General features: G+C 39.4%; 1 protein-coding gene across 1 annotated transcript in view; it reads left to right on the forward strand.

Annotated features, from left to right (window-relative positions):
• The window catches only part of GPR26 (G protein-coupled receptor 26), a 36,496-nt gene extending 12,529 nt beyond the window's left edge, over window positions 1–23,967 (forward strand). Inside the window, exons 2-3 of the mRNA XM_072639105.1 lie at window positions 9,921–10,034; window positions 23,736–23,967. Coding sequence (XP_072495206.1) covers window positions 9,921–10,034; window positions 23,736–23,967 — 346 coding nt within the window. The remainder of the gene's footprint in view (window positions 1–9,920; window positions 10,035–23,735) is intronic.
• Window positions 23,968–24,201: the final 234 nt, after the last annotated feature.

A 24,201-nucleotide genomic window follows, 5' to 3' on the forward strand; every position in this document is an offset into this window, starting at 1 on the left:
GATATTTCTAGCCCCTTCATTTCACACAGGAGTTTTTTGGCAAAACAAATCCCCAGTGCAGTGTTGTAGAAGTTAAGTCAGTCAGTCAACAAACATTTTTATTAACAGATTACTATATGCCAGTCATTGTGCTAAAGCGCTGAGAATATAAAGACAAGTAGAAAGATGGTCCTTGCCCTCAAGGATCTTATATTCTAATGGAGAAGACAAAATGGATGCAGAAAAAGAGGGAGATACCTCCACAGCATGATGGAGGCCAGAGGAGTGTAGCCTCATTAGGAGTAAAGAGATTGTTGTCTTTGAACCCTCCTTTAATGGGGTGCTCTGAGAGGGCCCAGGGAGCAGAAAATACTTCTGAGTCCACTGAGGTATGAGTTCTGAGTGAGAGGGCTGAAGTGATTATCCAGAATGAAGAGGTTTTATGAGGAGCTCCAGAGGAGTGCAAGAACGTACCCTGGCTTTGGAATCAGAAGACTTGGATTAAAATTCTACCCCTGACTGTGAGGAAATGACTTCACTGCTCAAGCCCTCAGTCTTGTCTCCTGTCAAGTAAGGAAGCTGACCTAGAACCAGCAATCTTTCAGGTTCCAAAATCTAGTGATTCTTTAACTCCCAGTGGAGGACTTTCCCCATAGCCAATGATTAAAACCAAGCACACATAAATAGTGTGGTCCCTCAACAAAGCAGATCACAGATAGTGGCTCTTGTCGTACCACCTAGACCCTAGATTTCATGTCTTCTCCACGTCTCATTTCTCATTTGTAATTTGACTTATTCATTAAGGGAGATTTCCCAGGATGGTAAAAAGGACATTCATCCAGAAGTCAGGAGACCTGCATTTTTACACCAACTTTGTCATTAACCAGATGCGTAACTTTAGGTAAATGACTTCAACTCTCTGGGTCTCAGTTTACTCACCTGTAAAAATGAAGGCACTGGATTAGGTCTCTGAGGCCCTTTCCAGCCCTGATAGGTTATAATTATATAATAACATACTACACTTCTCTGCATTGAACATTTTTTTTTTAATTTGTACATTCCATTAGATGTATTTTCCTCAAGCAGTAAGCAATTTCCCTGGCAGTTTAGCTGTTGCAATTCATTTGATGACCAGTGGGACATGAAAAAAATACAATTTTAATGAAATATGGCATATGGTAGAGACCAAATAAAAAATAGGGGGAAATTATCAGATAGAATTTGAGCAGTCATCATTAGAAACTGAAATTAAATTCTCCATCTACATTAGGAAATATGATTAAGGATAATTTCCATTAAGCCTGAAAATGACTACTGCTATGGAAGGAAAGAAAGACTCTTTGCACGTTAATTCTACAAGTGTCACTTCAGAATTAAACCTTGCTAATTAATTTTTTATGGCTTCTTGCCCCATTCACACGGTCAGGGCTATTTTTACTGCTACATCCCTTCAGAGTCTCCATGTCCAGCAATGTTTCTAACTGCGAAAGGCATGGCTCCATAGCCTGTGGAGGCTTGACCATCTTTCCTCCTGTGGATTCCTTCTGCAGTTATGAAATTTGTTTGTTTCCTTTTTTTAATGGAGGCAGACAAAATGTGCACATATTTGCTTTTTGGATATTCATGGCAAGTTAAATATTATGATTGTGTTTTATCTTTCTGGGGCTACTTTTTTCTGCCTCTTTATGCTAATGGGCAAATGCAATATGTACTTTTCAGTCACTGCAAGAAATGGTTTGGAAAAGTTGTTACCATTATCCTGCACTTAAGATATCAGTGTATATGATTTTCTAAAGCAGGGGTACTTAAATGGAGTCCTTGAGCTTGGTTGGGAGAATATGCACCTTTATTTCAATATAACTGGCTTCCTTTGTAATCCTGTGTTTTATTTTATGCATTTGGAAACATTACTAGGAGAAATCCATAGGCTTTATCCAGCCTTCTAAGTGGTCTATGACAGAAAAGAGGAGGCTAAGATCTCTTGTTCCAAAGGCTCTTTCTTCTAGGACAATAATAAAATTTTGTGTAGCACCTACTATGTGCACAGCACTTGCCAGCAGGGAGGTGAAAGAGACAGAGATTAGAATTTTGAAGGAAACAAGTATTTTATAACCTCCCACTATGTGTCAGGTACTGTGCTAAGAACTTTACCGATTTTATCTCATTTGATCCTCACAACAACCCTGCAAGGTAAGTGCTGTCATTACCCTCATTTTATACTTAAGGAAATGGAGGTAGACAAGCTAAGCACTACAGCCATATAGCCAGTAAGGGTCGGAGGCTAGATTTGAATGCAGATCTTCTTAACCCAAGGGTCATCTCTCTACTGTGCCTGCTAGAAGACCTGTGTGCAAGTCCTGACTGTCATGTCATACATAGCTGTGTGACCTTAGAATGGTCTCTTTATATTCTTTCTCAACAGTTTCTTAAAATAGTCACAGAATAATAGACTGGCAGAAGGACCCTACAGATTACTTATCCTGACCTCATCATTTTACAGAGAAGCTAGTGGGTGACAGCTGATACTTTAAGTCAGGTCTGGGTACTTCATGTCTGTTGTCTCTGTAATGTCTCTTCCTTAAGTTGAACACAATAATAACAAATGCCTAGGATGTTGTCAGGAGCATATATTATTATATGTGTAGAACTAGTTTTTTTAATTGTAAAGTGCCCTTTACAGGCACAGGCAGCTGGTGGCAGGTAGATAGAGCACTGAGTCTGGAGTCAGAAAGACCTGAGTTCATATTTGGCTTTAGACACCTAATATCAGTATGACACTGGGCAAGTTGCTCCAGCTCTGTTCATCTCAGTTTCTTCAACAATAAAATGGAGATAATAACAGCTGCTACCTCTCAAGAATTTTATGAAAATTAAATGAGATAATATTTGTTAAACAAAAGCCCTTAGCACAGTGCACATAGTAGGTGGTATATAAATATTTGTTCCCTTCTGCTCCCATCTTGTTTTCATTATTGTTAGGTACTGCCCTTGAAAAGCTTATAATCTAGTATGGGAAATAAAATAAATATACCAATAACCATGACACCCATTGATATCACTGGGTCTTAAAATTGAAAGAGGCTCTTAAATCTAATCCGGGACCAAGAATTCCTTCTAAAAGGAATCATAGAACCCAACAAGTGTTCCTCCAGCTTGAAGACCTGAAGTAAGGGGAGATCATTACCACCTGATGGAGCCTACACCCCTTTTTTGGATTGGTCTAATTGCTAGAATGTTTATCCTTACTTTGAACTTCAGTCTGTCTCTTAAACAACTTACACCCATTTCTCCAAGTTCTTCTCTGGGGGGTGAAGCAGAACAATTATCATCTCTCTTCCTTGCGACACATCATCAAAAGCTTTCAGACAGCTTTTCTTTTCCTTGCCCCCAATTCTTCCCTTCTCATCACTAAATGGCCTTATTTCTTTCTGTTGATCCTTGATAATTCTTCTGCTAGTGCCTTCCCTTTTGAGATTGCTGTTGTGGAGTTGTTTCAGTTGTGTGTGACTCTTTGTGACCCCGTTTGAGGTTCTCTTGGCACTGGAGTGCTTTGCCATTTCCTTTTCTAACTTGTTTTACAGATGAGGAACTAAGGAAAACAAGATTAAGTGACTTGCCCACAGTCACATAGCTATTGTCTAAAGCCAGATTTGAACTCAGGAGGATGATTCGTCCTCACTCCAGGAACAGCATTCTATCCATGGGGCCACCTAGCTGCCCTTAGTGATTGGCTTCCAACTACTCTGTATATATCATATATATACGTTATTATCTTCATGTTTGGTTCCCTTAGTTTGATTATGATGTCCCTGAGGACAGGAATAATTTGTGATTTTTTCTATACCCCCAGCACTTAACACAATGTCTGGCACCTACAAAAGATTTACTAAATGGTTGTTGCCTGACACAGGATATAACAAGGGCAGAGTACAGTAGGTCCGTCACCTCCAGTGTGGTGAACATTCCATATCTCTTATGACATTTAAGATCACATTTGCTTTTTTTGGCTTGTGTCTCACCATTGACTCATTGTTGACTCAGCTCAGTTCAAAAAACATTTATTAAACATCTAGTAAGAACAAGACACTGTTTTAAGTGGAGTATATGACAAAAATAACAAAATGGCCCATATCCTGAAGTTCTTACATTCAGTTAGATAAATATGTGTATGTGTACATATACATACACATTATATACATATTATATATACATACATATATACGTGTGTGTGTATGTGTGTGTGTGTGTATGTATGTCCAGAGAGCATGGGCAGGGAAAAATAAGTCTGATGAGTTAGGTAAGACCACAACCGTGGGGGCACTTTCTATGTCATGCTGAGGACTTTGTGCTTTGTCCTGGAGGCAATAGAGATCACTGAAGCTTTTTGAGCAGAGGCATGATATAATCAGATCTGCACTGGGCATTAGGCAGCTGTGATGGATTGGACACAGAAATAAACTTGCACAATTTTTTTTCAAAGCTTTGCTGTTTGGGTGTGCCTTCCTCAGCTTATACAACAAATCTGTTAAGATTTAGTAACTGAGAGGTGGAGCCAAGATGTCTGAGTAACAGCACAGATTTGCTAGTCCTCTCCCCCCAAACCCAGCCTAATACCTGTAAAAAAATGACTCTAAACAAATTCTGGAGCTGCAGAACCCACAGAACGATGCAGTGAAGCATCATTCCAAGACAGCCCAAGATAGCCTGGAAGGTTGCCGGGAAGTGTTTATGGTGCTGCTCTGGGAGCAGAGCACAGTCCAGTGTGGGTCATGCTGGCACAGATGAGATCTGAGCAGGTCTTGGGGGAACTGAATCTTTGGCACTTGTGGCTGTTTCTCAACTTCATGACCCCAAAATGCTGAGGACAAATTGAAAGGTCAGTGGAAAAAACCTGTGGGACCAGTGTGAGAGAGTAGAGTGATCAGATCCCAGCTCCAGGGTGGTGGAGGGGATGGAAGAGCCTGCCCCCAGAGGAGGAGCCCATAGCAGCAGCAGCTACTGTTTCTGGAGCTCTAGGCCCATAATTTGTGGGGAGATCAAGTAGTTGACAGTACACATCCCACCCTTGCTGGAAGCAAAGAACTACAAAGAGCTCAAAAGTCAAGTAAATAACTGGGAAATGAGCAAAAACCAGAAAAAGAATCAGACTATACAATCTTACTTTGGTGACAAGGAAGACCTAAGTATATAAACAGAAGACAATAAAGTCAAGGCTTTTACCCCAAACCCCTCCAAGACAAATATGAATTGGGCTCAGGCCATGGAAGAACTCAAAAAGGATTTTGAAAATCAAGTAAAAAGAAGCAGAGAAAAAATTGAGAAGAGAAATGAGAGTGATGCAACAAAATCATGAAAAACATGCATGCTAAAGGAGACCCCAAAAATGCTAAAGAAAATAACACTGTAAAATACAGACTAACTCAAATGACAAAAGAGATCCAAAAAGCCAATGAGGAGAAGAATGCCCTAAAAACTAGAATTGGCCAGATGGAAAAGGAGGTCCAAAAGCTCATTGAAGAAAATAATTTCTTAATGATTAGAATGGAGCAAATAGAAGCTAATGACTGTATAAAAAAATCAAGAAATTATAAAACAATACCAAAGGAATGAAAAAAAAACAGTAGCCAATGAGAAATTCTCTTTGGAAAAACAACTGACCTGGAAAATAGATCCAGGAGAGACAATTTGAAATTATTGGACTACCTGAAAGCCATGATCAAAGAAAGACATCATCTTTCAAGAAACTGTTAAGGAAAACTGCCCTGATATCCTAAAACTAGAGGGTAAAATACATACTGAAAGAATCCACTGACCACCTCCTGAAAGAGATCCCAAAAGGAAAACTCCTAGGAATATTGCAGTCAAATTCCAGAGCTCCCAGGTCAAGGAAAAAATATTGCAAGCAGCAAGAAAGAAACAGTTTGAGTATTATGGAAATACAATCAGGATAACGCAAGATCTAGCAACTTCTACATTAAGGGATTTCAAGGCTTGGAATATGATATTCCAGAGGACAAAGGAGCTAGGATTAAAACCAAGAATCACCTACCCAGCAAAACTGAGTATAATACTTCAGGGGAAAAATGGTCATTCAATGAAATAAGAGGACTTTTGAGTATTCTTGTTGAAATGACCAGAACTGAATAGAAAATCTGACTTTCAAACTCAATAATCAAGAGAAGCATGAAAAGGTAAACAGGAAAGAGAAATCATAAGAGATTTACTAAAGTTGAACTGTTTACATTTCTAAATGGAAAGATCATATTTGTTAATCCTGAGGTTTTTCTCAGTATTAGCATAGTTGAAGAGATTATGTACATATAGACAGAGGGCACAGGATGAGTTGAATAGGTAGGGATGATATCTAAAAACAATAAAGGGTGAGAGAGGAATATATTGGGAGGAGAAAGGGAGAAATACAATTATCTCTCACATAAAAGTGGCAAGAAAAAGCTTTTTAAATGGAGGGGGAGCAGGGAGAAGTGAGAGGGAAAGAGTGAAGCTTACTTTCATTAGATTTGGGTTAAGGAGGGAATAACATGCACTCTCATTTTGGTGTATATCCTACTGCAGGAAAGTAGGAGGGATGGGGATAAACACAGATTACCGGGATGATAGAAGGGAGGGCAAATGGGAGGAGGGATAGGGTCAAAAGAGAATAGAATAAATGGGTGGCAGGATAGGATGGAGGGCAATATACTTAATCTTTCACAGTATGACTGTCATGGTAATGTTTTGCATAACTCCACATGAATAACCTATATTGAGTTGCTTGCTTTCTCAGTGGGTATGGGTGGGGAGGGAAGAAGGGAGAGTAATTGGAACTCAAAGTTTTTTTTTATTTTTTTTTATTTTTTAATGTTTAACAATCACTGCCATACAGTTGAGATTTTATCCCCCCCACCTACCCCCCACTACCCCCCTCCCTCCCCATGACTGCATACAATTCTGTATAGATTCTACATATACTTTCCTATTGAGTATATTTTCACTATAGTCATGCTATGTAGTCAGACTAAGATAAATGAAAGAAATCGTATAACAAATCAGAACATGATACACAAACACATACACATACACAAACATGATCTGCTACATTATGTGAGTGACTTCCATATTTCTCTCTCTGAGTGTGGAAGGCATTTTGCCTTGAGATCCACCATTGGGATTTTTTTTTTTTTGTAAGAAGTTCTTGTGTTATTACAAAAATCTAAGTCTACCAGAAAAAACTCTCACACACTGTGGTCGTTGCTGTGCATAAAGTTCCAGGCCTCTCTGAAGTCTTCTTGTTCATCATTTCTTATGGCACAATAGTACTCCATTACATTCATATACCATAATTTATTCAGCCATTCCCCAATTGATGGACATCCCCTTGACTTCCAGTTTTTGGCAACTACATAGAGTGCTGCTATAAGTATTTTTGTACATGTGGGACCCTTTCCCATTTTTATGATTGCTTGGGGATATAGTCCTAGTAGCGATATTGCTGGGTCAAAGGGTATGCACATTTTTGTAGCCCTTTGGGCATAGTTCCAAATTGCTCTCCAGAATGGTTGGATGCGCTCGCAGCTCCACCAACAATGAATTAGTGTTCCAACTCTCCCACATCCTCTCCAGCATTTATCATTTTCTTGTTCTGTCATGTTTGCCAATCTTATAGATGTGATGTGGTACCTCAGAGTTGTTTTGATTTGCATTTCTCTAACCAATAGTGATTTAGAGCATTTTTTCATATGATTATAGATAGCTTTAATTTCTTCCTCTGAAAATTGCCTGTTCATATCCTTTGACCATTTATCAATTGGGGGAACTCAAAGTTTTAAAACAAATGTTAAAAATTGTTTTACATGCAACTGGGAAATAAGATACACAAGCAGTGGGGTATTGAAATCTTATCTTGCCCAACAAAAAAATGGGATGGGGATAAGGGAAGGGAGCGGTGTGACATAGGTGAGGGCAGATTGAGGGAAGTGGGAATCAGCATGCATGCTATCTTGGGGTGGGCACAGGGGGAAAATGAGGAGAAAGAATAACAAAAGAAAAAAAAGGAGAAAAACCAAAATTTTAAAAAATAAGAATTTAAACAGAAAAAAAAAAGATTTAATAGCTGAAGACTGGCTTTGGGACAACCTGTGTCTGTGAAGTGAATTCTTATGAAATTGTGTAGGACTTGCTTTCATATCCACTTAATTCCTTCTCATTAGATTTGTTCCATTCTTGCAGAGTATCAAGTAATTTTTGGATCTTGACTCAGTGCATTCTATGTGCTAGGTGTCCCTCTCAGATTATGTCATCTGCACATTTGTCAATCATACCCTTCTACCTTGAGTCCTTGATAATATTGTTGACCAGAACAGGTAAAATACTTGAGAGACTCCATTTAGAGAGCTCCTTCAAAGTTGACATGGAACCATTCCTATATTATGGGTTCTGTAATTGAAATACTTCCACATCTACCCAACTATCCTATTATCTAGCCAACATTTCTTTATTTGGCACACAAGAGAACACCAAAGAGATTTTGCCAAATGCATTTTTGACATCTAGGCAAACAAGTCTCTGTATTCCTCTGATTTGCCAATCTAATAATCCTGTCATAAGAGGAGATCATAGATTTAGAGCTGGGATGGATTTTAGATGTCATCTAATCCAACTCCTTCCTTGTTTATATGAGAAAACTGAGATCCCCTGGAGAGGTTAAATAACTTTTCCAGTATTCCATAGATAGAAAGTGGCAGAGATAGGATTTGAAATCAGGTCCTCTTTACTCTTAAATGTAATGATCCTTCCACTGTACTACACTTGTCTCTTTATGATGGGTTACTAATGAAGCCATTTGTGTTCATAGCTTTCCTTTCTATGTGGACAAAAATTATGCCTTTGATCGTATATTCTAGAACTTTTCCAGGAACCAGATCAAACCAATTGCCTTGCAGCTCAGAGACCCCATTTTTTCTAAATTCTGAAAATCAGGGCATTTGCCCTTTTCTAGTCCTTTCACATGCTTCCCATTCACCATGAATCACTGGATTAAGAGTCAGGAATAACCCACACCAGTTGTTTCTATAACCTGGGATGCAGTTCCTCAAATGAGGTGACCAAAGTGCATTCAGGACAGCTTATTGTTCTCTTACTTTTGTCTCCTTACTTATCTTGTGTTTCAACTCCCTATTAATTGTTTTTGCTGTTATTTCCATTACAAAGATCACTATCCTTGGCAGCAAAAAGATAGAAACAAAATTGCATCATTTCGCCTCCTAAAAAGAGAAACAAACTGTTATGAGAAAGACAAGATTCTATCAGAAGAATGAAGGTTTTCTAGAGGTGATAGCATTTGGAGGATGGCAGAGATGAGGGAGGTGGCATTTTGGGCATTAGAAGGGTGTGAGTAAAGACACAGAGTCAGATAATAAAAAGACTTGTCTTTGGACATGATGAAATCAAGGAAGAGACTGTGGTTTAGGTATTGAGATTCTAATTCTGTCCTTGGCATTGTCACATAGGTGACTTGTGTGACTTTGAATAGACCTTTCACCTCTCTATTAGAAGCACTTTTGAGTGTTACCTGAATCCACAGGGCAGCAGAGGTCTCTAAGGTCTCTAAGAGTTTCATATTGAGGAATAGTACACATGTTCACAGTGAGGTAAAAATGAAAAGGGGTGTCTTAGAGACCTGGGACCTCTGAGGCTAACAAGATAAATGGAGTATAATGAATAGAACATTAGATTTGAAGTTAGATAACCTTTGCCTCTTATCATCTTGGACATGTCACTCAAACTTTTTGGGCCTCAGTTTCTTCATCTATAAAAGTAGGGAGTTGGACTAGCCTTTTAACTTTAAATCTATGATGCTTTGTTGTTGATTCATCCTAACAGATATTTGGAAACCCTGGTATGGGGCACAATTCACAGTTCTGTTTCTTTACAATGTTTTGCAGCGTGAGAGAACGCTGCCTGGAAGAACAGAAAAGACGGAGGCAACGGGCCACCAAGAAAATCAGCACCTTCATTGGGACGTTTCTGCTTTGCTTTGCACCATATGTAATTACAAGGTAATTCAACCTGCATGGGACTCATGCATTTTATGTATCCTAAACCGCTCAGGTTGTGTGTGCATGTGTGCATGCATTTCATCTATTCCCACAAAGACTTACACCAATCCTCCGACATAATAAAGCAGAGAAGTAGGGAGTAATGGATAGAGTCAGGACAACCTTGTTTCAGCTTCCATGTCTAACATCTACCAGCTCTGTGTGACTCTGGGCAAACCACTGAACCTTTCAATGCCTCAGTCAATTCTGTAAGACTATTGATTGCAGAGAAGTTTCCTATATACATTAATAGATAAGTTTCCTCACCAGAGAACCTTCTGTGCTGTTGAATCTTAATGAAAGCAAAATAGGATAAAGAGTTTACTTTGGGGAAAGGAATTATGATGATGATCATGTTTGAAAGGGTAAGAAGAGGACTGAGAGGAACCTTGAGAAGGCCTGAATTATGGAAATCCTCTTTAAATATAGTGGTTTTATGCCCAAATCTCTTAAGGTCTTGTTTTCTGCCTTAACTAGTCCTGCTGATGGGTAATAATATATGCCAATATGAGCCCAGACAATTTGCCCTTACCTCCTAGTCACCATGGCCTTTCTAACCTGAGGTCATTGCCTAATTCAGTGGAATAACTAATAGTAAACTTTGAGACTCTAGCAAGTTTGTATAGTCAAAAGGGAATCATACTTTGGCCTCAACTCATAGCATCAGAAACCACTGCCTCAGCTAGTCCTGTTAATCTAAAAAGAGTCAGTATAGTATAATTGAAAGAATCCTAGATTTGTACCATGAGGAATTGGACTGAAATTCTGATGCTGCTCATAAGTACTTCCATGATCTTGGTAAGTGACTTAATTTACCATCTCCAGGTTTTAGTTCCTTCATCTATAAGAGAGAAGGTTGGACCAGAAGATTTCTAAGATCACTTTAAGCCAGGGTGGGGAACTTGTGGCCATGAGGCCACATATGGCCCTCTAGGTCCTCAAGTGCAGACCTTTGATGGAAACTAAACTTCACACAATAAATCCCGTTAATAAAAGTATTTGTTCTATAAAACTTGAACTCATTTAAAAGGTCACACCCAAGGACCTTTCAAAGGCCACCTCTGGCCATGAGGCCACAGGTTCCCACCCCTGCTTTAAGCCCTATGATAATATATCACTGTTGGAAAACAGAGATATGTCCAGATGATCCACAGGTTTTTAAATAATTTTAGTGCACTGTACATACATGGGAAAGTAGATTTTCTGTGAGATGTTAGACTTATATCAGCAGGAATGGAGGCCAGACTGAAGTGGGGAGAGACATGAGGCAAGGAGACCAAACAGCAGGCTTGACAAAAGTCTAGGCATGACATAAGGGCCTGGACAAGGGTGATGGCAGAGTCAGAGGAGAGAAAGAAGACAATAAGAGAGATGAGAATGTAAACTTGATAGTCTTGGGCAGTAGATTGGAGAAGGGCAGGATGATGGGGATGAGCAGTTGGAGGTGACATGTTTCAAGCCTGGGTGACTGGGAGGATAGGGGGGAAGAATAAGTGTTTATTAAATGCCTACTGTGTTCCAGGTGCTGTGCTAGACTCTTAACACAAATGTTCTAATCATGAATGGTAGAATCATACCTCCACAGTAGTAGGAAAAATAAGAAATAGAGAGAATTGAAGAGAGAAAGATAATAAGTTAAGTTTTGGATATATTAAGTTTAAGACTATTGGACATCCCTAACCTCACTTTTAAGCAAACACAAAAAGTTTAAAACCTTTGATTCCTTCTATAAACAATAAATAAAGAGTTTTCTCTGCCCTGAGAACCATCTTCATATATGCACTACATTGCCAACACCAGGCTTCCTTTCCCTTTTGATAGTTGGATTTTAGTTCCTAACTAATTCTTATCTCAAACCTCTAATTAGACATTCTCTGTCTAAAATGGATTTGTTAGGGTGTGTTATCTCTCTAACTATACATATTTGCAAATAATTAAGGTTCTCCCCCAAAATCATCTGAGTAGAGCTTTGATGCATTAAGGCATTTGATGATCTGACAGCATTTTTATTGTGTCTTTTCAAAGAAATGGAATTATGTAGATGGTAGAAGAATTTAATATACAGCTGGCCCTGAAATATTAATATTCTATTAATAAAATGTCTTCTTTTCCCATTCTAATGCTTCATGAAAATCAGAAATGTCAGCTTAGATCTTTCCTTTCTTCACAAATACAAAATAAATTCTCTAACTATTTTTGGAAGGTGCCAAGATTGTCTCACGTGGAATCCATGTCTCACTTTGTCCTATGCAACATGCAATATGATAGAACAAGTCATGGGAGAATGTGACTATGGGGAACTTAGATTTTTTTTGAGTTTTTAAAAAGTTTATTGTATTTGCTTTTGCATTTCTTTCATTCTTTCCCAAATATAATCCTCCCCTTCCCAGAGATCCATTTCTTGTAACAAAAAATAAAAAAAGGAATAGGGGGAAGCAGTTGACCAAAAACTAACCAGTATATCACTAGAACCTGACAGGCTATATAATGTTCCCTAGCCATAGTCTCCTGCTAATGAGAAGAAGGGAGGGAAGTGTGTTTCAGGGACAGAATTGGTCGTGACGTTTACATGGCATTTAATTTTGGTCCTTTTCATTATTATTCTTTTTACTTACACTTACCACAGTTTTACTGATTTTGTTCACTTCATTTTGCATCAGTTCTTCTAAGTCTTCTCATGCTTCTCTGAATTCTTTATGGAAACATTCTTTTTAATTTATCACTTCCAGTGCAGTGCTCTGAAACACTGCTCATCAATGGATAGTCAAAAGCATGCCAACATCGGCATTAAATAAATTTCTGAAAGATTTTGAATTTAACTTCTCCACTAGCATAGTGCCTTTCTCTTTCAGTGATATTACCATCTTTTAACCCAAGTTATCTAAATTTCCTCCCTTTCTCAGTGTTGCCTCCCCTATCCAATCAGCCTACAGAGTATAAATCACTTGCCAAGTGCAACACAGCTAATGAGCAGCAGAACCAGCCTTTGATCCTGGTCTTCTTTATAGTATATCACCATTGTCTTTCCATCCTAAGGGTTACAGGAAACAGGACAAATTCATTAGTGCTTCTAAGTTCTTCCCCTTTTCCATGAGGAACTCTTTTCTTCCAAACATGGTGGACCAAGTGAATTTCAATAACAATTACTCCTGACACCTAGACGTATTGTGAAGCAATTCTAGGAATATTTCTGACATGAATAATTCTCTCTCATTGTCAGTTTCTAATTGCAGAGAAATTAATGGATGTTTAATGGATTATATAATGTCATCTTCTAAAAGAGAAAGTGACTCTGATAATATTGTTTAGGATAAATGGAAGGGTGGAAAGACATGAGAAAAGTAGACTGCTCAGGAGGCAGTTTCAACAGACCAAGTCAGAGGGAATGAGGTTCCAGTTTTGAATGGTGGCAGTGAGAAGAGAAGGAAAGTAACGTGTGAGAAACAATTTGAAGGGAGAATTGAGAGGATTCAGTTACATAAGATGGAAAGAGATGAAAAGGGAGGAAATGACATTTACTTAAGTTTCCAGTCTAGGTGATTGGCTGGATTGTAATGGCTTTAAAAATATAATGGAAGGAACGGGTTTTAAGAGTGAATTGCTTTGGCTGAATTTAAAGTATCAGTGAGACATGTAGATGGGTCTGCCCATTAGGTAGTTGGAAAAGGAAATCTAGATCTCACAGGGGTACAGATGAGTATTTGGGAATCATTTCCATAGAAGTGATATCTGAATCTATGACAGTGGATAGGATGACCAAGAAAGAAACAAGTGAGTAAAAAGAAGAGGGTCAAGGACAAGACCTTGGGGAATACTGACATTTAAGGACAGAGAAGAATTAGAAAACACAGTTGGAGAGTCAGGAGTATGCTTGTCAAAGAAACCAGGGGAATAAGAGCAATGGCCAGCCATGTCAGATGCTACAGAGTATTTCAGGAGGATAAGGAATAAGAAAGAACAGCTAGGAAGATTTTTTTAAACTATTATTTTGGCAACTGTGTGGAAGATAATTTGTAGAAGAAAGAAATTGAAAACCAGGAGTCCAAAGAGAAGGCTATTTCAAGGCAAGCCTAGGAAAACAGACCTCCATTGAATGTGTTCATTGGAGTCTGTCAGTATACAAAAAAACCTCTATGCCCTTATTCCCTGCCTGGATCTGTATCCCTGAATTAAAGAATACAAAGGTCTTGGGTATTTGGGATCAAGGAAAGTGTGTCTGCAGGCCACCTTCTATACATTTGGTGGTGATTGCTGCACAACATATTTTGTCTCTTTTGAAAAATGGCTATCAAAGTACTCAGTGAGGGAAATGGAGGAGTGTGAGCAGGTGGTGGCCATTTAATAGAATCATTGAAAAATCATTCTAATGACAAGGAGATTAACTATATAAAAACAGTTCTAATAGATAAAAAGTAGAAGCCATATTTCAGGAGGTAAAGGGGTATGGGAGGAGGGGAAGGTAATGCTTACGTAAACATTTGAAAGATTTAGCAAGTAGACAAAAGAACAGGAGAGATCATTAGAACAAGTTGAGTCAAGGTTACCCCTCTCCTCTGCCCCTTCACCTGCAAGATAGGAGAAACCTGAGAATATTGGAAGGTATGTGGGAAGGCCAGTGGAATGAGGGATATTAAGGATAGAAGTTAAAAAGAAGGGATGATTGATGCAGCATATACTAAAGGAAATGACAGATAAATGGGACAAGCAGCAGTGTTTTCATTCTTTGCCTGTGTTTGGATGGGTAAATCACAAGGAGAGGGTTTTCCCCAGTTTTATTTAATGATGGAATAGTGTCTTCAAACACTCTTGGACTAGTAACAAAGTCATGTTTTCTGTTATTTCCTTTGAAGGATGTTGTTATTTCATTGCTGTTGCCTTATCAATCACTACAGATGAATGCTCTACCACAGTAGATGTTTAATAAGTGTTAATTGATTGATTGGCATGTCAACTCAAGACAGACAGCTCTACACCATTACCTTATACAGGTCTTTCATGGCACTATTTTGTGCAGAGGATGGAAAACAAACTTTCCCCTCTTTACTCTTATAAATACCCATTGCTTATGGAGCACTGAGAGATGCTCATTTTTAAACTGTAGGATCATACTTTTTCTAGTTTTTTCAGCTATCCCCACTGTGGTAGATTGCTGAAATGAAAACCTTCAGTCAATTTCATTAGGCTAGATTATCTTTTATTTTCCAGAAGTTTCTGCCATCACAATTTACACGGTTGTTTCCCTCCAAGTGACAGTGATTTCTTCCAGTTAGGTCATCTAGAAGTACACTTTTGTCATTTGGTGCCCTTTTCATTAACGATTGTCCTTCTGTGAACAAAGAAAAGGACTGGGCACCTGCCACCAGCTGGTCTAGCTTCATTCGGCAGACATCAGTCAACATTCAGCATAATCTTGGTAATGACCATGACAGTGAAGCCTGTCCATCAATGACATGTACCGACACTGCTGCCTATCACTGTACCTCCTTTCCCCAGGCAACTCTGAAAAATGCCAGTCACATAATTGCTTCTCCAAATAAATGTAGCTGTGTGGATTCTTGGAGTGTATGATGAGCAGGATGATTGTAAAGGGCAATGAATTTGGCAGCACACAGATTGGGAACCTTGCTGTTTCCTGCATGGTGATTTAGGGCTTTGCTCAGGTTCACAGAATCATACATTGAGGGATAGAAAGGATCTTAGAAATGACAGAGTCCAACTCCAGTCTCCTCTGCTCCCACATTTTACAAATGAGGAAACTGACACTCAGAAAAAGTGAATAATTTGCCCAACATCACACAGTATCTAAATGTGGATTCAAGCCCAGGTCTCCTTGACTTAAAAGTCCACTGTTCTAGCAACTCCCCCACACCACTTTGCAGATGCTCAAATGCCAGGATGTGGCAATATGATCACAGTTTCACTAAATTTCATTATCTCAGAGCTAAAGAGGAACTTGTAGGCCATCTATTCCCAACCCTGCCTGAAAAAGAGTTCCCAACAAGTGGTCATCCAGCCTTTGCTTGAAAGCCTCCTGTTTCCTCTGCAATCAGCCCCTTCCACTTCTAGTCAGCTCTAATTTTAGCCAAGTTTTCCTTTACTTCATCCTAAATCTGTTGCTCTACAACCTCAACTAATGCTCCAGCTTCCACCCTTGGGCCAACTGGATCCAACCTAATCCTTCTGATAGCCCTTATTATTATAATGTGAGATAGAAGGGCACTTCTAGATAGTTAAAATATCTCATCTTACAGATGAAAAACCAGAGACCTGGTTTTTAAATGACTTGCCTAAGTTCACACAGACAGTAAGTGTAAGTGGACAAGTTAAGATGTGAGCCCAGTGTCCTTGATTTTAAAAGAGTCGATCTTTTCACAGGACCAGGGAGAGCCATGATATTCTAAGCAGGTATATTCAAAGATAGCTTTCCCCTCAAGTCTTCTTTAGATGAAATATTCCCATTTGTTTTAGCAAATCCTCCTTTAACATGACTTCAAGAACCTTCACCACCATAGTAACCTTACACTGACTGACTGGTAACCTAATGTTGTATTAACTTCCCCTGTATTTTTTAGTCCATTTTTAATAATAGGATCTCAGAATGGGAAGAGACCTAAGATACCATCCAGTCAGTGCCTTCCTTGATAAATCAAACCCTTTTTCAACTGATCATTGAGTTTTTTCTTAAATGCTTCCAGTAAGAAAGAACTCTCACTGCTGAGGCATCTTGTCCATTGTGGGAAAACTGGAGTAGTCGGAGACCTTCCTTTTGCTGAGCCAACTTTTCCTTCCTACAATTTCTCCTTCAGGGTACCTACATAACAAAACCCTCCAGGCTATTAGTCTTCCCCACTCTTGTCCTGAGGAAAAGATCTTTTCTCAACTGACCTCTTGCAGCCTTTGACACTGCTGACCATTCTCCCCTTCTTGATAATTCTGTATTCTCTAGACTTTCAGGACACCACTATCTCCTGGCTTTCCTATTAAATGTCTGACCATTCCTCATCTTCTTTGCTGGATCTCTTCTAAATCACATCCTCCAACTGCAGTTGTTCCTCAGAGGTCTCTCCCGGGTGCTCTTCTCTGCTTCCTCTTTACTACTTTATTTTTTGATCTCATCAGCACACATGGATTTAATTACCAATTTTATGCTGATGATACTCAGATCTATCTGTCCTGCTCTAAAATCTTTGCTAACTTCCAGACTCAGATCTCCAACTGCCTTTCAGATATCTCAAACTCGGTACCCAATAGACATCTTAAACTCAACATATCTAAAATCTAATTCAATATATTTTCCCCAGTTCTAATTTCTCCTAATTCCCCTAACTCCCCACAACTTCACGCTACTTTATTTCTGTAGAGGGCAACCCCATCCTAGTATTCATGTGGGCTTGTGACTTAGGTGTTATTCTTGACTCCTCTCTATCTCTCACTGCCCCCTCCCATCTCCAAACTATCACCAAAGTCTGTCAATTTCACCTTTACAGTCTCCCTCAAATATTCTCCCTTCTCTCCTCTGACACATGGTTCTGGCACAGATCCTCAACTCATGACTGTACTATTTCAATAGTCTGCTAGTAGGTCTGCCTGCTTTAACTCTCTCTCCTCTCCAATCAGTCCTTTATTTAAGCTTCTAAAGTGATTTTCTTAAAAGGTCTGACCATGTCACCACCTTAGTAAATTCTAGTGGGTCCTTCTTGCCTTCAAAATCAAATACCAAATCATCTGTTTGGTGTCAAGCCCTTTATAACCTAGCCTCCTCCTGCCTTTCCAGCCTTCTTACACCTTACTGCCTCACATATACCCCTCAGTCCAGTAACACTTGCCTCTCAGCTGTGCCACAAACAAGGCACATTGCCTTTCACTTCCAGATATTTATTCTGGCTGTCCCCCATGTCTTCCTTCTTCATTTCTGTATAATGACTTCCTAGGCTTCCTTCAAGTCCCAGCTAAAATCCCATCTTCTATAGGAAGCCTTTCCCTACCCTTCTTAATTGTAGAGCCTTCCCTTTCTTACTTATTTCCTATATATCCTCAATCTAGCTTGTTGGGACATACTTATTTGCTTGTCTTTCTCATTACATTGAGAGCTACTTGAGGACACAGCCTGTCTTTTCCTTCTTTCTGTATCACCAATGCCTATTGCAGTGTCTGGTATACAACAGGCACCTAATTTATGCTTATTGACTGGCTGGCTAAAATAGGCAAGTCCTAGAGCTTAATTATGATAAAATTTACATTTTAGTCATAGGAGGTCATTTTCTTCCAGGAACCAAGATGGCAGAGTAAGCAGTAAATCTCTGTTAATTCTGTTATATTCACCTCCAAACAACCATAAAATAGTGCCCTAAAACAAATTCTGGAATAGCAGAACTAGCAAAAAGATGGTGTGAAGCAATCTTGGAGCTCAAGAAACCTGGCAGATCTGCCAAGGTTGTTTCACTTGGGTAAAAGGGGAATGCAGTCCAGAACAGGAAGCATCCCAGTGAGTCAGCTGCAAGCCCCACCTCAGCAAAGCAGCAGGAGATCCTGAGCACCAGTGTGGTGGAGCAGGCAAATGCCAACACCAAGACCCCCAGCCCCCCCCCCCCCCCCCCCGCCATGACTCAACATAGATAGGGAAATGGGCAAACTTCAGGTCTAAGAACTTCCCTGTGCTTTAGGGTAGCCTCAGCCAAACAAATAACCTCTAGTGGCCAGACCATCATGTGCTTCAATGTGTCCCCGAGGAAACACGGAAACACCCCACTCTCCTCAGCACATACCAGACATCATTACTAGGACCCCAGCTTAGTACCACTTAAGCTGCCAGGCCTCTAAGGCCTCCAGCAGTGCCGGTCACCCCCTCCAATCCCCTTAGCACAACACCGGCAATGAACTCCCCTCCTTTCTCCCTCATGGACCTCAAAGCAACATCAGTGCAGCAGCACCAGGTAAATAGTCTGGGCCTGCAGAACCTGGCCCAAGAAGCCTGAGACAGTGTCCCTTCCAATCCAGGAACAGAGGTCAAATTTAAAAGAAAGGAGAAAAGGCCAAAAAAGATGAGCAGAAAAAAACAAAGGAATCTAACCATAGAAATGACAAAGAAAATCAAAACCCAAAGAAGAGGACGATGATGTCAGAAAAACCTATGGGCAAAACTCCAAAGAAGAAAGGAAAGTGGTCTCATAAGAGGTCATTTTCTTTGTGACCTCTCTCTGAAGAGGTCATGGTTACTGCACTTTAAGTTCTGAGAAAACAACAAAACAAAACAAAACATATATTTATTCTTTGGAATCATCTCTCCATTTTTTAGTAAGGACTTATTTATTCCTTGTGCCATGTTAGAACCCAAGAGGAATGTTAAAGACACAGAAGACACAGGGCCTTTATTTAAGGAGCTTAGCAAAGGAGCTTGCACATTTAGGCTTGATGTTAGAAAAACATTTCTAACACAAGAGAACAAAAAGGATAACGGGCTGCTTTGGAAAGTAGTAAGCTCCCCTGATTGGTAGCCTTCAAGCAAAGCTAGCTACTTGCTGAGTATATGATGGAGAGGTTTCTCTCTAAGGTATGGATTAAAGTAGTAGAGATAGTCATGAGGTTCTCTCTAGCTCTTGGAGTTCTAATTCAGTGATTCTGGTTAAGCAATATATATATATGTGTATATATTTATGTATGTATATATGTGTTTATATATAGACACATACATTATATGTATATGTGTCTATGTATATATATATATATATATATACGTATATATATATGAACACATATATTTAGGTACCCTAGACCATCTAATTATGTCATATGTATGTCATAAACATACATATACATATATCTGTGCATGTACACATGCACACCATTTCCTTCCAGCCCCACAGCTGAATTTGATTTTCCCCAATATTTCCATCATGTGATAAAGGATATACTTTTAATTAAATATAGATGGTGATCATTGTACTCTGAATATGTTGTGACAGTGATGACTTGGATAGGAAAGGAAAGACAGAAAGGAAGAAATGCAGTTACCTGGAATCTAGTAAGTTCATTCTGACACATTATCTGTGTTTTTGTCACCATCGGTGCTTCTATCTGAAGAAATTTATACACAGCATCAAATAGGGATTTGGGTATCATCTGTCCTCATATGATGCTCTGTGCCTTGTGATAATTCCTCTGCTAAAGGAAAGAAGTTTGACCATCCAATTGTTGCTGCAAAATGGAGAAGAGTGATGGGCTTTGGGTCTGAAAGACTTAGCTAGGTTCAGATTCTGCCTCTGGCACTTGCTATAACTGGATCACTCTAAATAACTGCTGTTTTTTCATCTATAAAGATGGAGACAATGAGAACTCTAGTATCTCTGTTATAGGGTTGTTGTCAAGATTGAATTGAAATCATGCATCAGAGCTCTTTGCAAACCTTAAGTACTACTGTATAAATGTCAAACTGGTATTATTTAGAGATCTCTGTAGTACTAGACATTGTAGAAATGTATCCAGGCATTGCATGGCAACAGTTTTCTAGATTTAAGCAATGGCTTATTCTGTATGGATTATTTTAGATGATTTTGAGTTCTAAATTAGTTATTTTCATTTTCTCGTAAATACCTCACCCCCCAAAATAAACTTTTGGAAAATGCAGGCACCCCTGACTTGACTTGCTAGTTAAATCTTCTGTAGCAGGGAACGCACATTCCTAGGTGCCAAGAAGGGATGTCACAAGGAATCCTGAACACCGACATCCAAAGAATTTCCTCTCATCTTAGGATGAATTTCTCTCTACTTCTTCTGAAAAATATGACCTAAAAATAGAGGCAGCAAGTGAGAATAATTGGAAATCAGTTGGAATGATTGGGGAATTTCAAGTCTTTTCATCTTTTCTTTGTGGATGGGCTAAACTGCTCACCAGGTCATCTTAAGGAAAAAAAGTTGATAAAAATCCACTGGAGAGGAAGCAACTTACAAACAACAAAATCAATTAATATAAACAACTCCACACTGTTTCCCACTTGTATTTCCCATAGACACAATTAGCCAAAATTAGCTATGTGGGTATGGTCCCATTGCTGCCCCCACAATTCTGGCTGTATGTGGTCTTCATATCATCCAGGCAAATCACGCCATCTGTGTCTAAATACAGCCCACAGGAGGGATACTGCTTGGGAGAAGAAAATAAATGCCTCACTTTGGGAATGCCCATTGCCATCTCCCAAAAGGGGACCATTTAAACACTGGAAGACAGTCTTTACTAAATTTGATCCCATGGTGCTTATAAAACACTGTTCCATGCACTTAGTACAATACGATAGAGATGATAAATGTATGATAGTATGTTAATAGTGCCCTAGGAAATATATGAAGTCCACTGTATGGCAGAACTTATATCTGGTTCTCTTTACAGACTTCAGAGGGGGGAAGCCCCAAAGAATCATTTCCTCTCAAATCCTTGATCTTCAGTTTTCCTCCCTTGTCCTCCCTGCCTCTTACACCCCAAGTGCTGGCACTTGTTTGGGCTTAAACAAAATTGTCACATCAGTATTTGTTGACTCACGTTTGGGGCTCTGCAGGGCATTTTGATATGTTCTTTTTTCCTCATTTGAGCATCACAGCAATGCCATTACTATATACAGCAAAGAGAGAGACCCAGAGAGCCTTTAAGTAAGTATACACTGTACTGTCTTAGACTTATACACAGTAGAACTAGAAGAGACTTTAAAGAGTATATGGTCAATCAGATTAAGAACTTACTGTGTGCCAGGTATTGTGCTAAGCACAGTGGATACAAGAGGCAAAAGATAGTCCTTGCCCTCAAAGAGTCTGATAGGGGAATCAGCATGCAAACATATGTGCAAAGCAGGCTACATAGAGGATACATAGGAAGTAATTAACTGAAGGAAGGCACCAGAACTGAGAGGGATTGAAGCCTTCCAAGAAAAGAAGGGATTTGGGTTGGGAATTAAAGGAAACTCAGTAGGCAGATAGGAGGAGGGAGAGTGTCCCAGGCATGAGGCAAGGCAGAGAAAGTGTCTGGAGTTGAGAGATGAAGGGTCTTGTCTGAAGAACAGTCAAGAGGCCTGTGTCACTAGACCAAAAAAGTACCTGTTGGGGAGTAAGGTATAAGAAAATTGGAAAGTTAGGAGAGGGTTAGGCTATGAAGAGCTTTGAATGTCATACAAAGCATTTTACATTTGATCCTGGAAGCAATAGGGAGCCCCTGGTGTTACTGAGTGGGAGAGGTAACATGGGCAAACCTGTGTTTTATGAAAATCACTTTAGTGGCTAAATGGAGAATACATTTGGGTGAGGAGAGGCTTGAGACAGGCAGACCTACCAGCAGGCCGTTGCAATGGTCTGGCTTTTTCATTTTATAAATGAGGAAACTGAGGCCCACTTAATACATGCCAAGCCCTGGGCTACGGCTTTACAGTTGTTATCCCGTTTGATTCTCACAACAACCTTGGGAAGTAGGTGCTCTTCTTGTCCTCATTCCACAGTTGAGGAAACTGAGGCAAACAGGGTGAGTGATTTGCTGAGAGTCACCAACTAGTAAGTGTCTTAGACAGGATTTAAATTCAGGTATTCCTAACTCCAGGCCTGGAATTAAAAATTATACACACACATACATATGTATTTTTATATATATGTCTATAGTACTTATGTAAATATATGTCTACATCCATGTGTAAATATGTACATATACATATGTATGTATACATATGGTCATTCATTACATATTTATAACAAATAATAATCCATTGTACCACCTACTTGCCACAGGACTTGGCCAAGGTGATGTAGTTAGGAGACAGAACCAGGACTAGAATGGAGATTACCTTTCTTTGATCTATCTTTAAAAAAAAACAAAAAACTTTAAAAAAATATCAGAGACAATTAGCAACTTGGCCAATTCCACATTACTAAATTAAAGGAAAACCAAGGCCAGAGTCCGGATTTAGTGCCCCAACATTCCACTTTTGTTTAGCAGACAAATCTGAAGTTGAGAGAGGTCACCCTGTTCCTATGACCCTCAAGGCTACCAAGTCAGTTAGCATGGGAGAAGCTAGAGTCTGTATCTATAGATTCTCTGTGAAGAGGGTCTTTTCCATGTTGATCTCTCAGTAAGAATTCCCTCTCTAGTGTTCAAAGCCACACTCTAGAAGCAAACTAGAAATAAAGTTGGTTCCCACCAGTTGGGGTATGACTAAGAGGAAAACAAGCTGCTATTTTAATGTGATAAATCTTTAAAATTGTCCAGTAACAAAGGACACAGATGGAGGAGATTCAGAGAAACATGGAAAGATCTGTATGAACTGATATGGATTCAAAATAACCCTGTTTACATTAATTGCAGCAGCACAAATTAAAAATATTTCTAAAAGGAAGCCTCAGTCTAAGTCATTGGAAAGCTAATAATGATCTTAAAAAATAGATAATGAGATACACCTCCCTCCTCCTGACAGTTCCCTAGTAGAACAGGATGCAGATTGTTGCACATGCTGTCAGATTAGCTCACTACTGGACTGGGTAGTTTGCCTTGATTGCTTCTGTTATTATAAGGAAGGTCTCAATCTGGGGAATGTTGGGAAAAGGGAAAGGAGAAATTTCTAGAAACCACTGATGTAAAAGCCAAACTAAATAAATACTTCTTTTAAAAATAATTACTGCCTTCATTTTTTATAGGCTGGTAGAATTATCCTACGTTGGCCCCATCAGTTATCACTGGGGAGTCTTGTCCAAGTGTTTGGCTTACAGCAAAGCGGCATCAGATCCCTTCGTGTACTCTTTACTAAGGCATCAGTACAAGAAGTGCTGGCGGGACATACTGAACAGGATTCTCAAAAGAGGTTCCATCAATTCCTCAGGCCTCACAGCGGACTCTCACAGTCAGAACATTTTGCAAATCACAGATTGAAGGAAGATGCCCCAGTCATCAGAGTAGAAAGTGGAAGCATGGATGGGGGCCAGAAGGGAAGACCTCCTAGATACTGAACAAAAACCCATCATCAGCTCACCACCATGCGAAGTACCATATCCATCAACTTGTGGCTTGTCTGCTTTCCTGAGTGGACTGTTGTCTCAGTGCTGCTTGTGAAAGCCATGGCAAAGCGTGACACTGGGAAGGCTTTCCGTCCTTCCTGAGGGTATG

Source organism: Notamacropus eugenii, chromosome 1 (genome assembly GCF_028372415.1).
Source record: "Notamacropus eugenii isolate mMacEug1 chromosome 1, mMacEug1.pri_v2, whole genome shotgun sequence".
NCBI classification, from domain to species: domain Eukaryota; kingdom Metazoa; phylum Chordata; class Mammalia; order Diprotodontia; family Macropodidae; genus Notamacropus; species Notamacropus eugenii.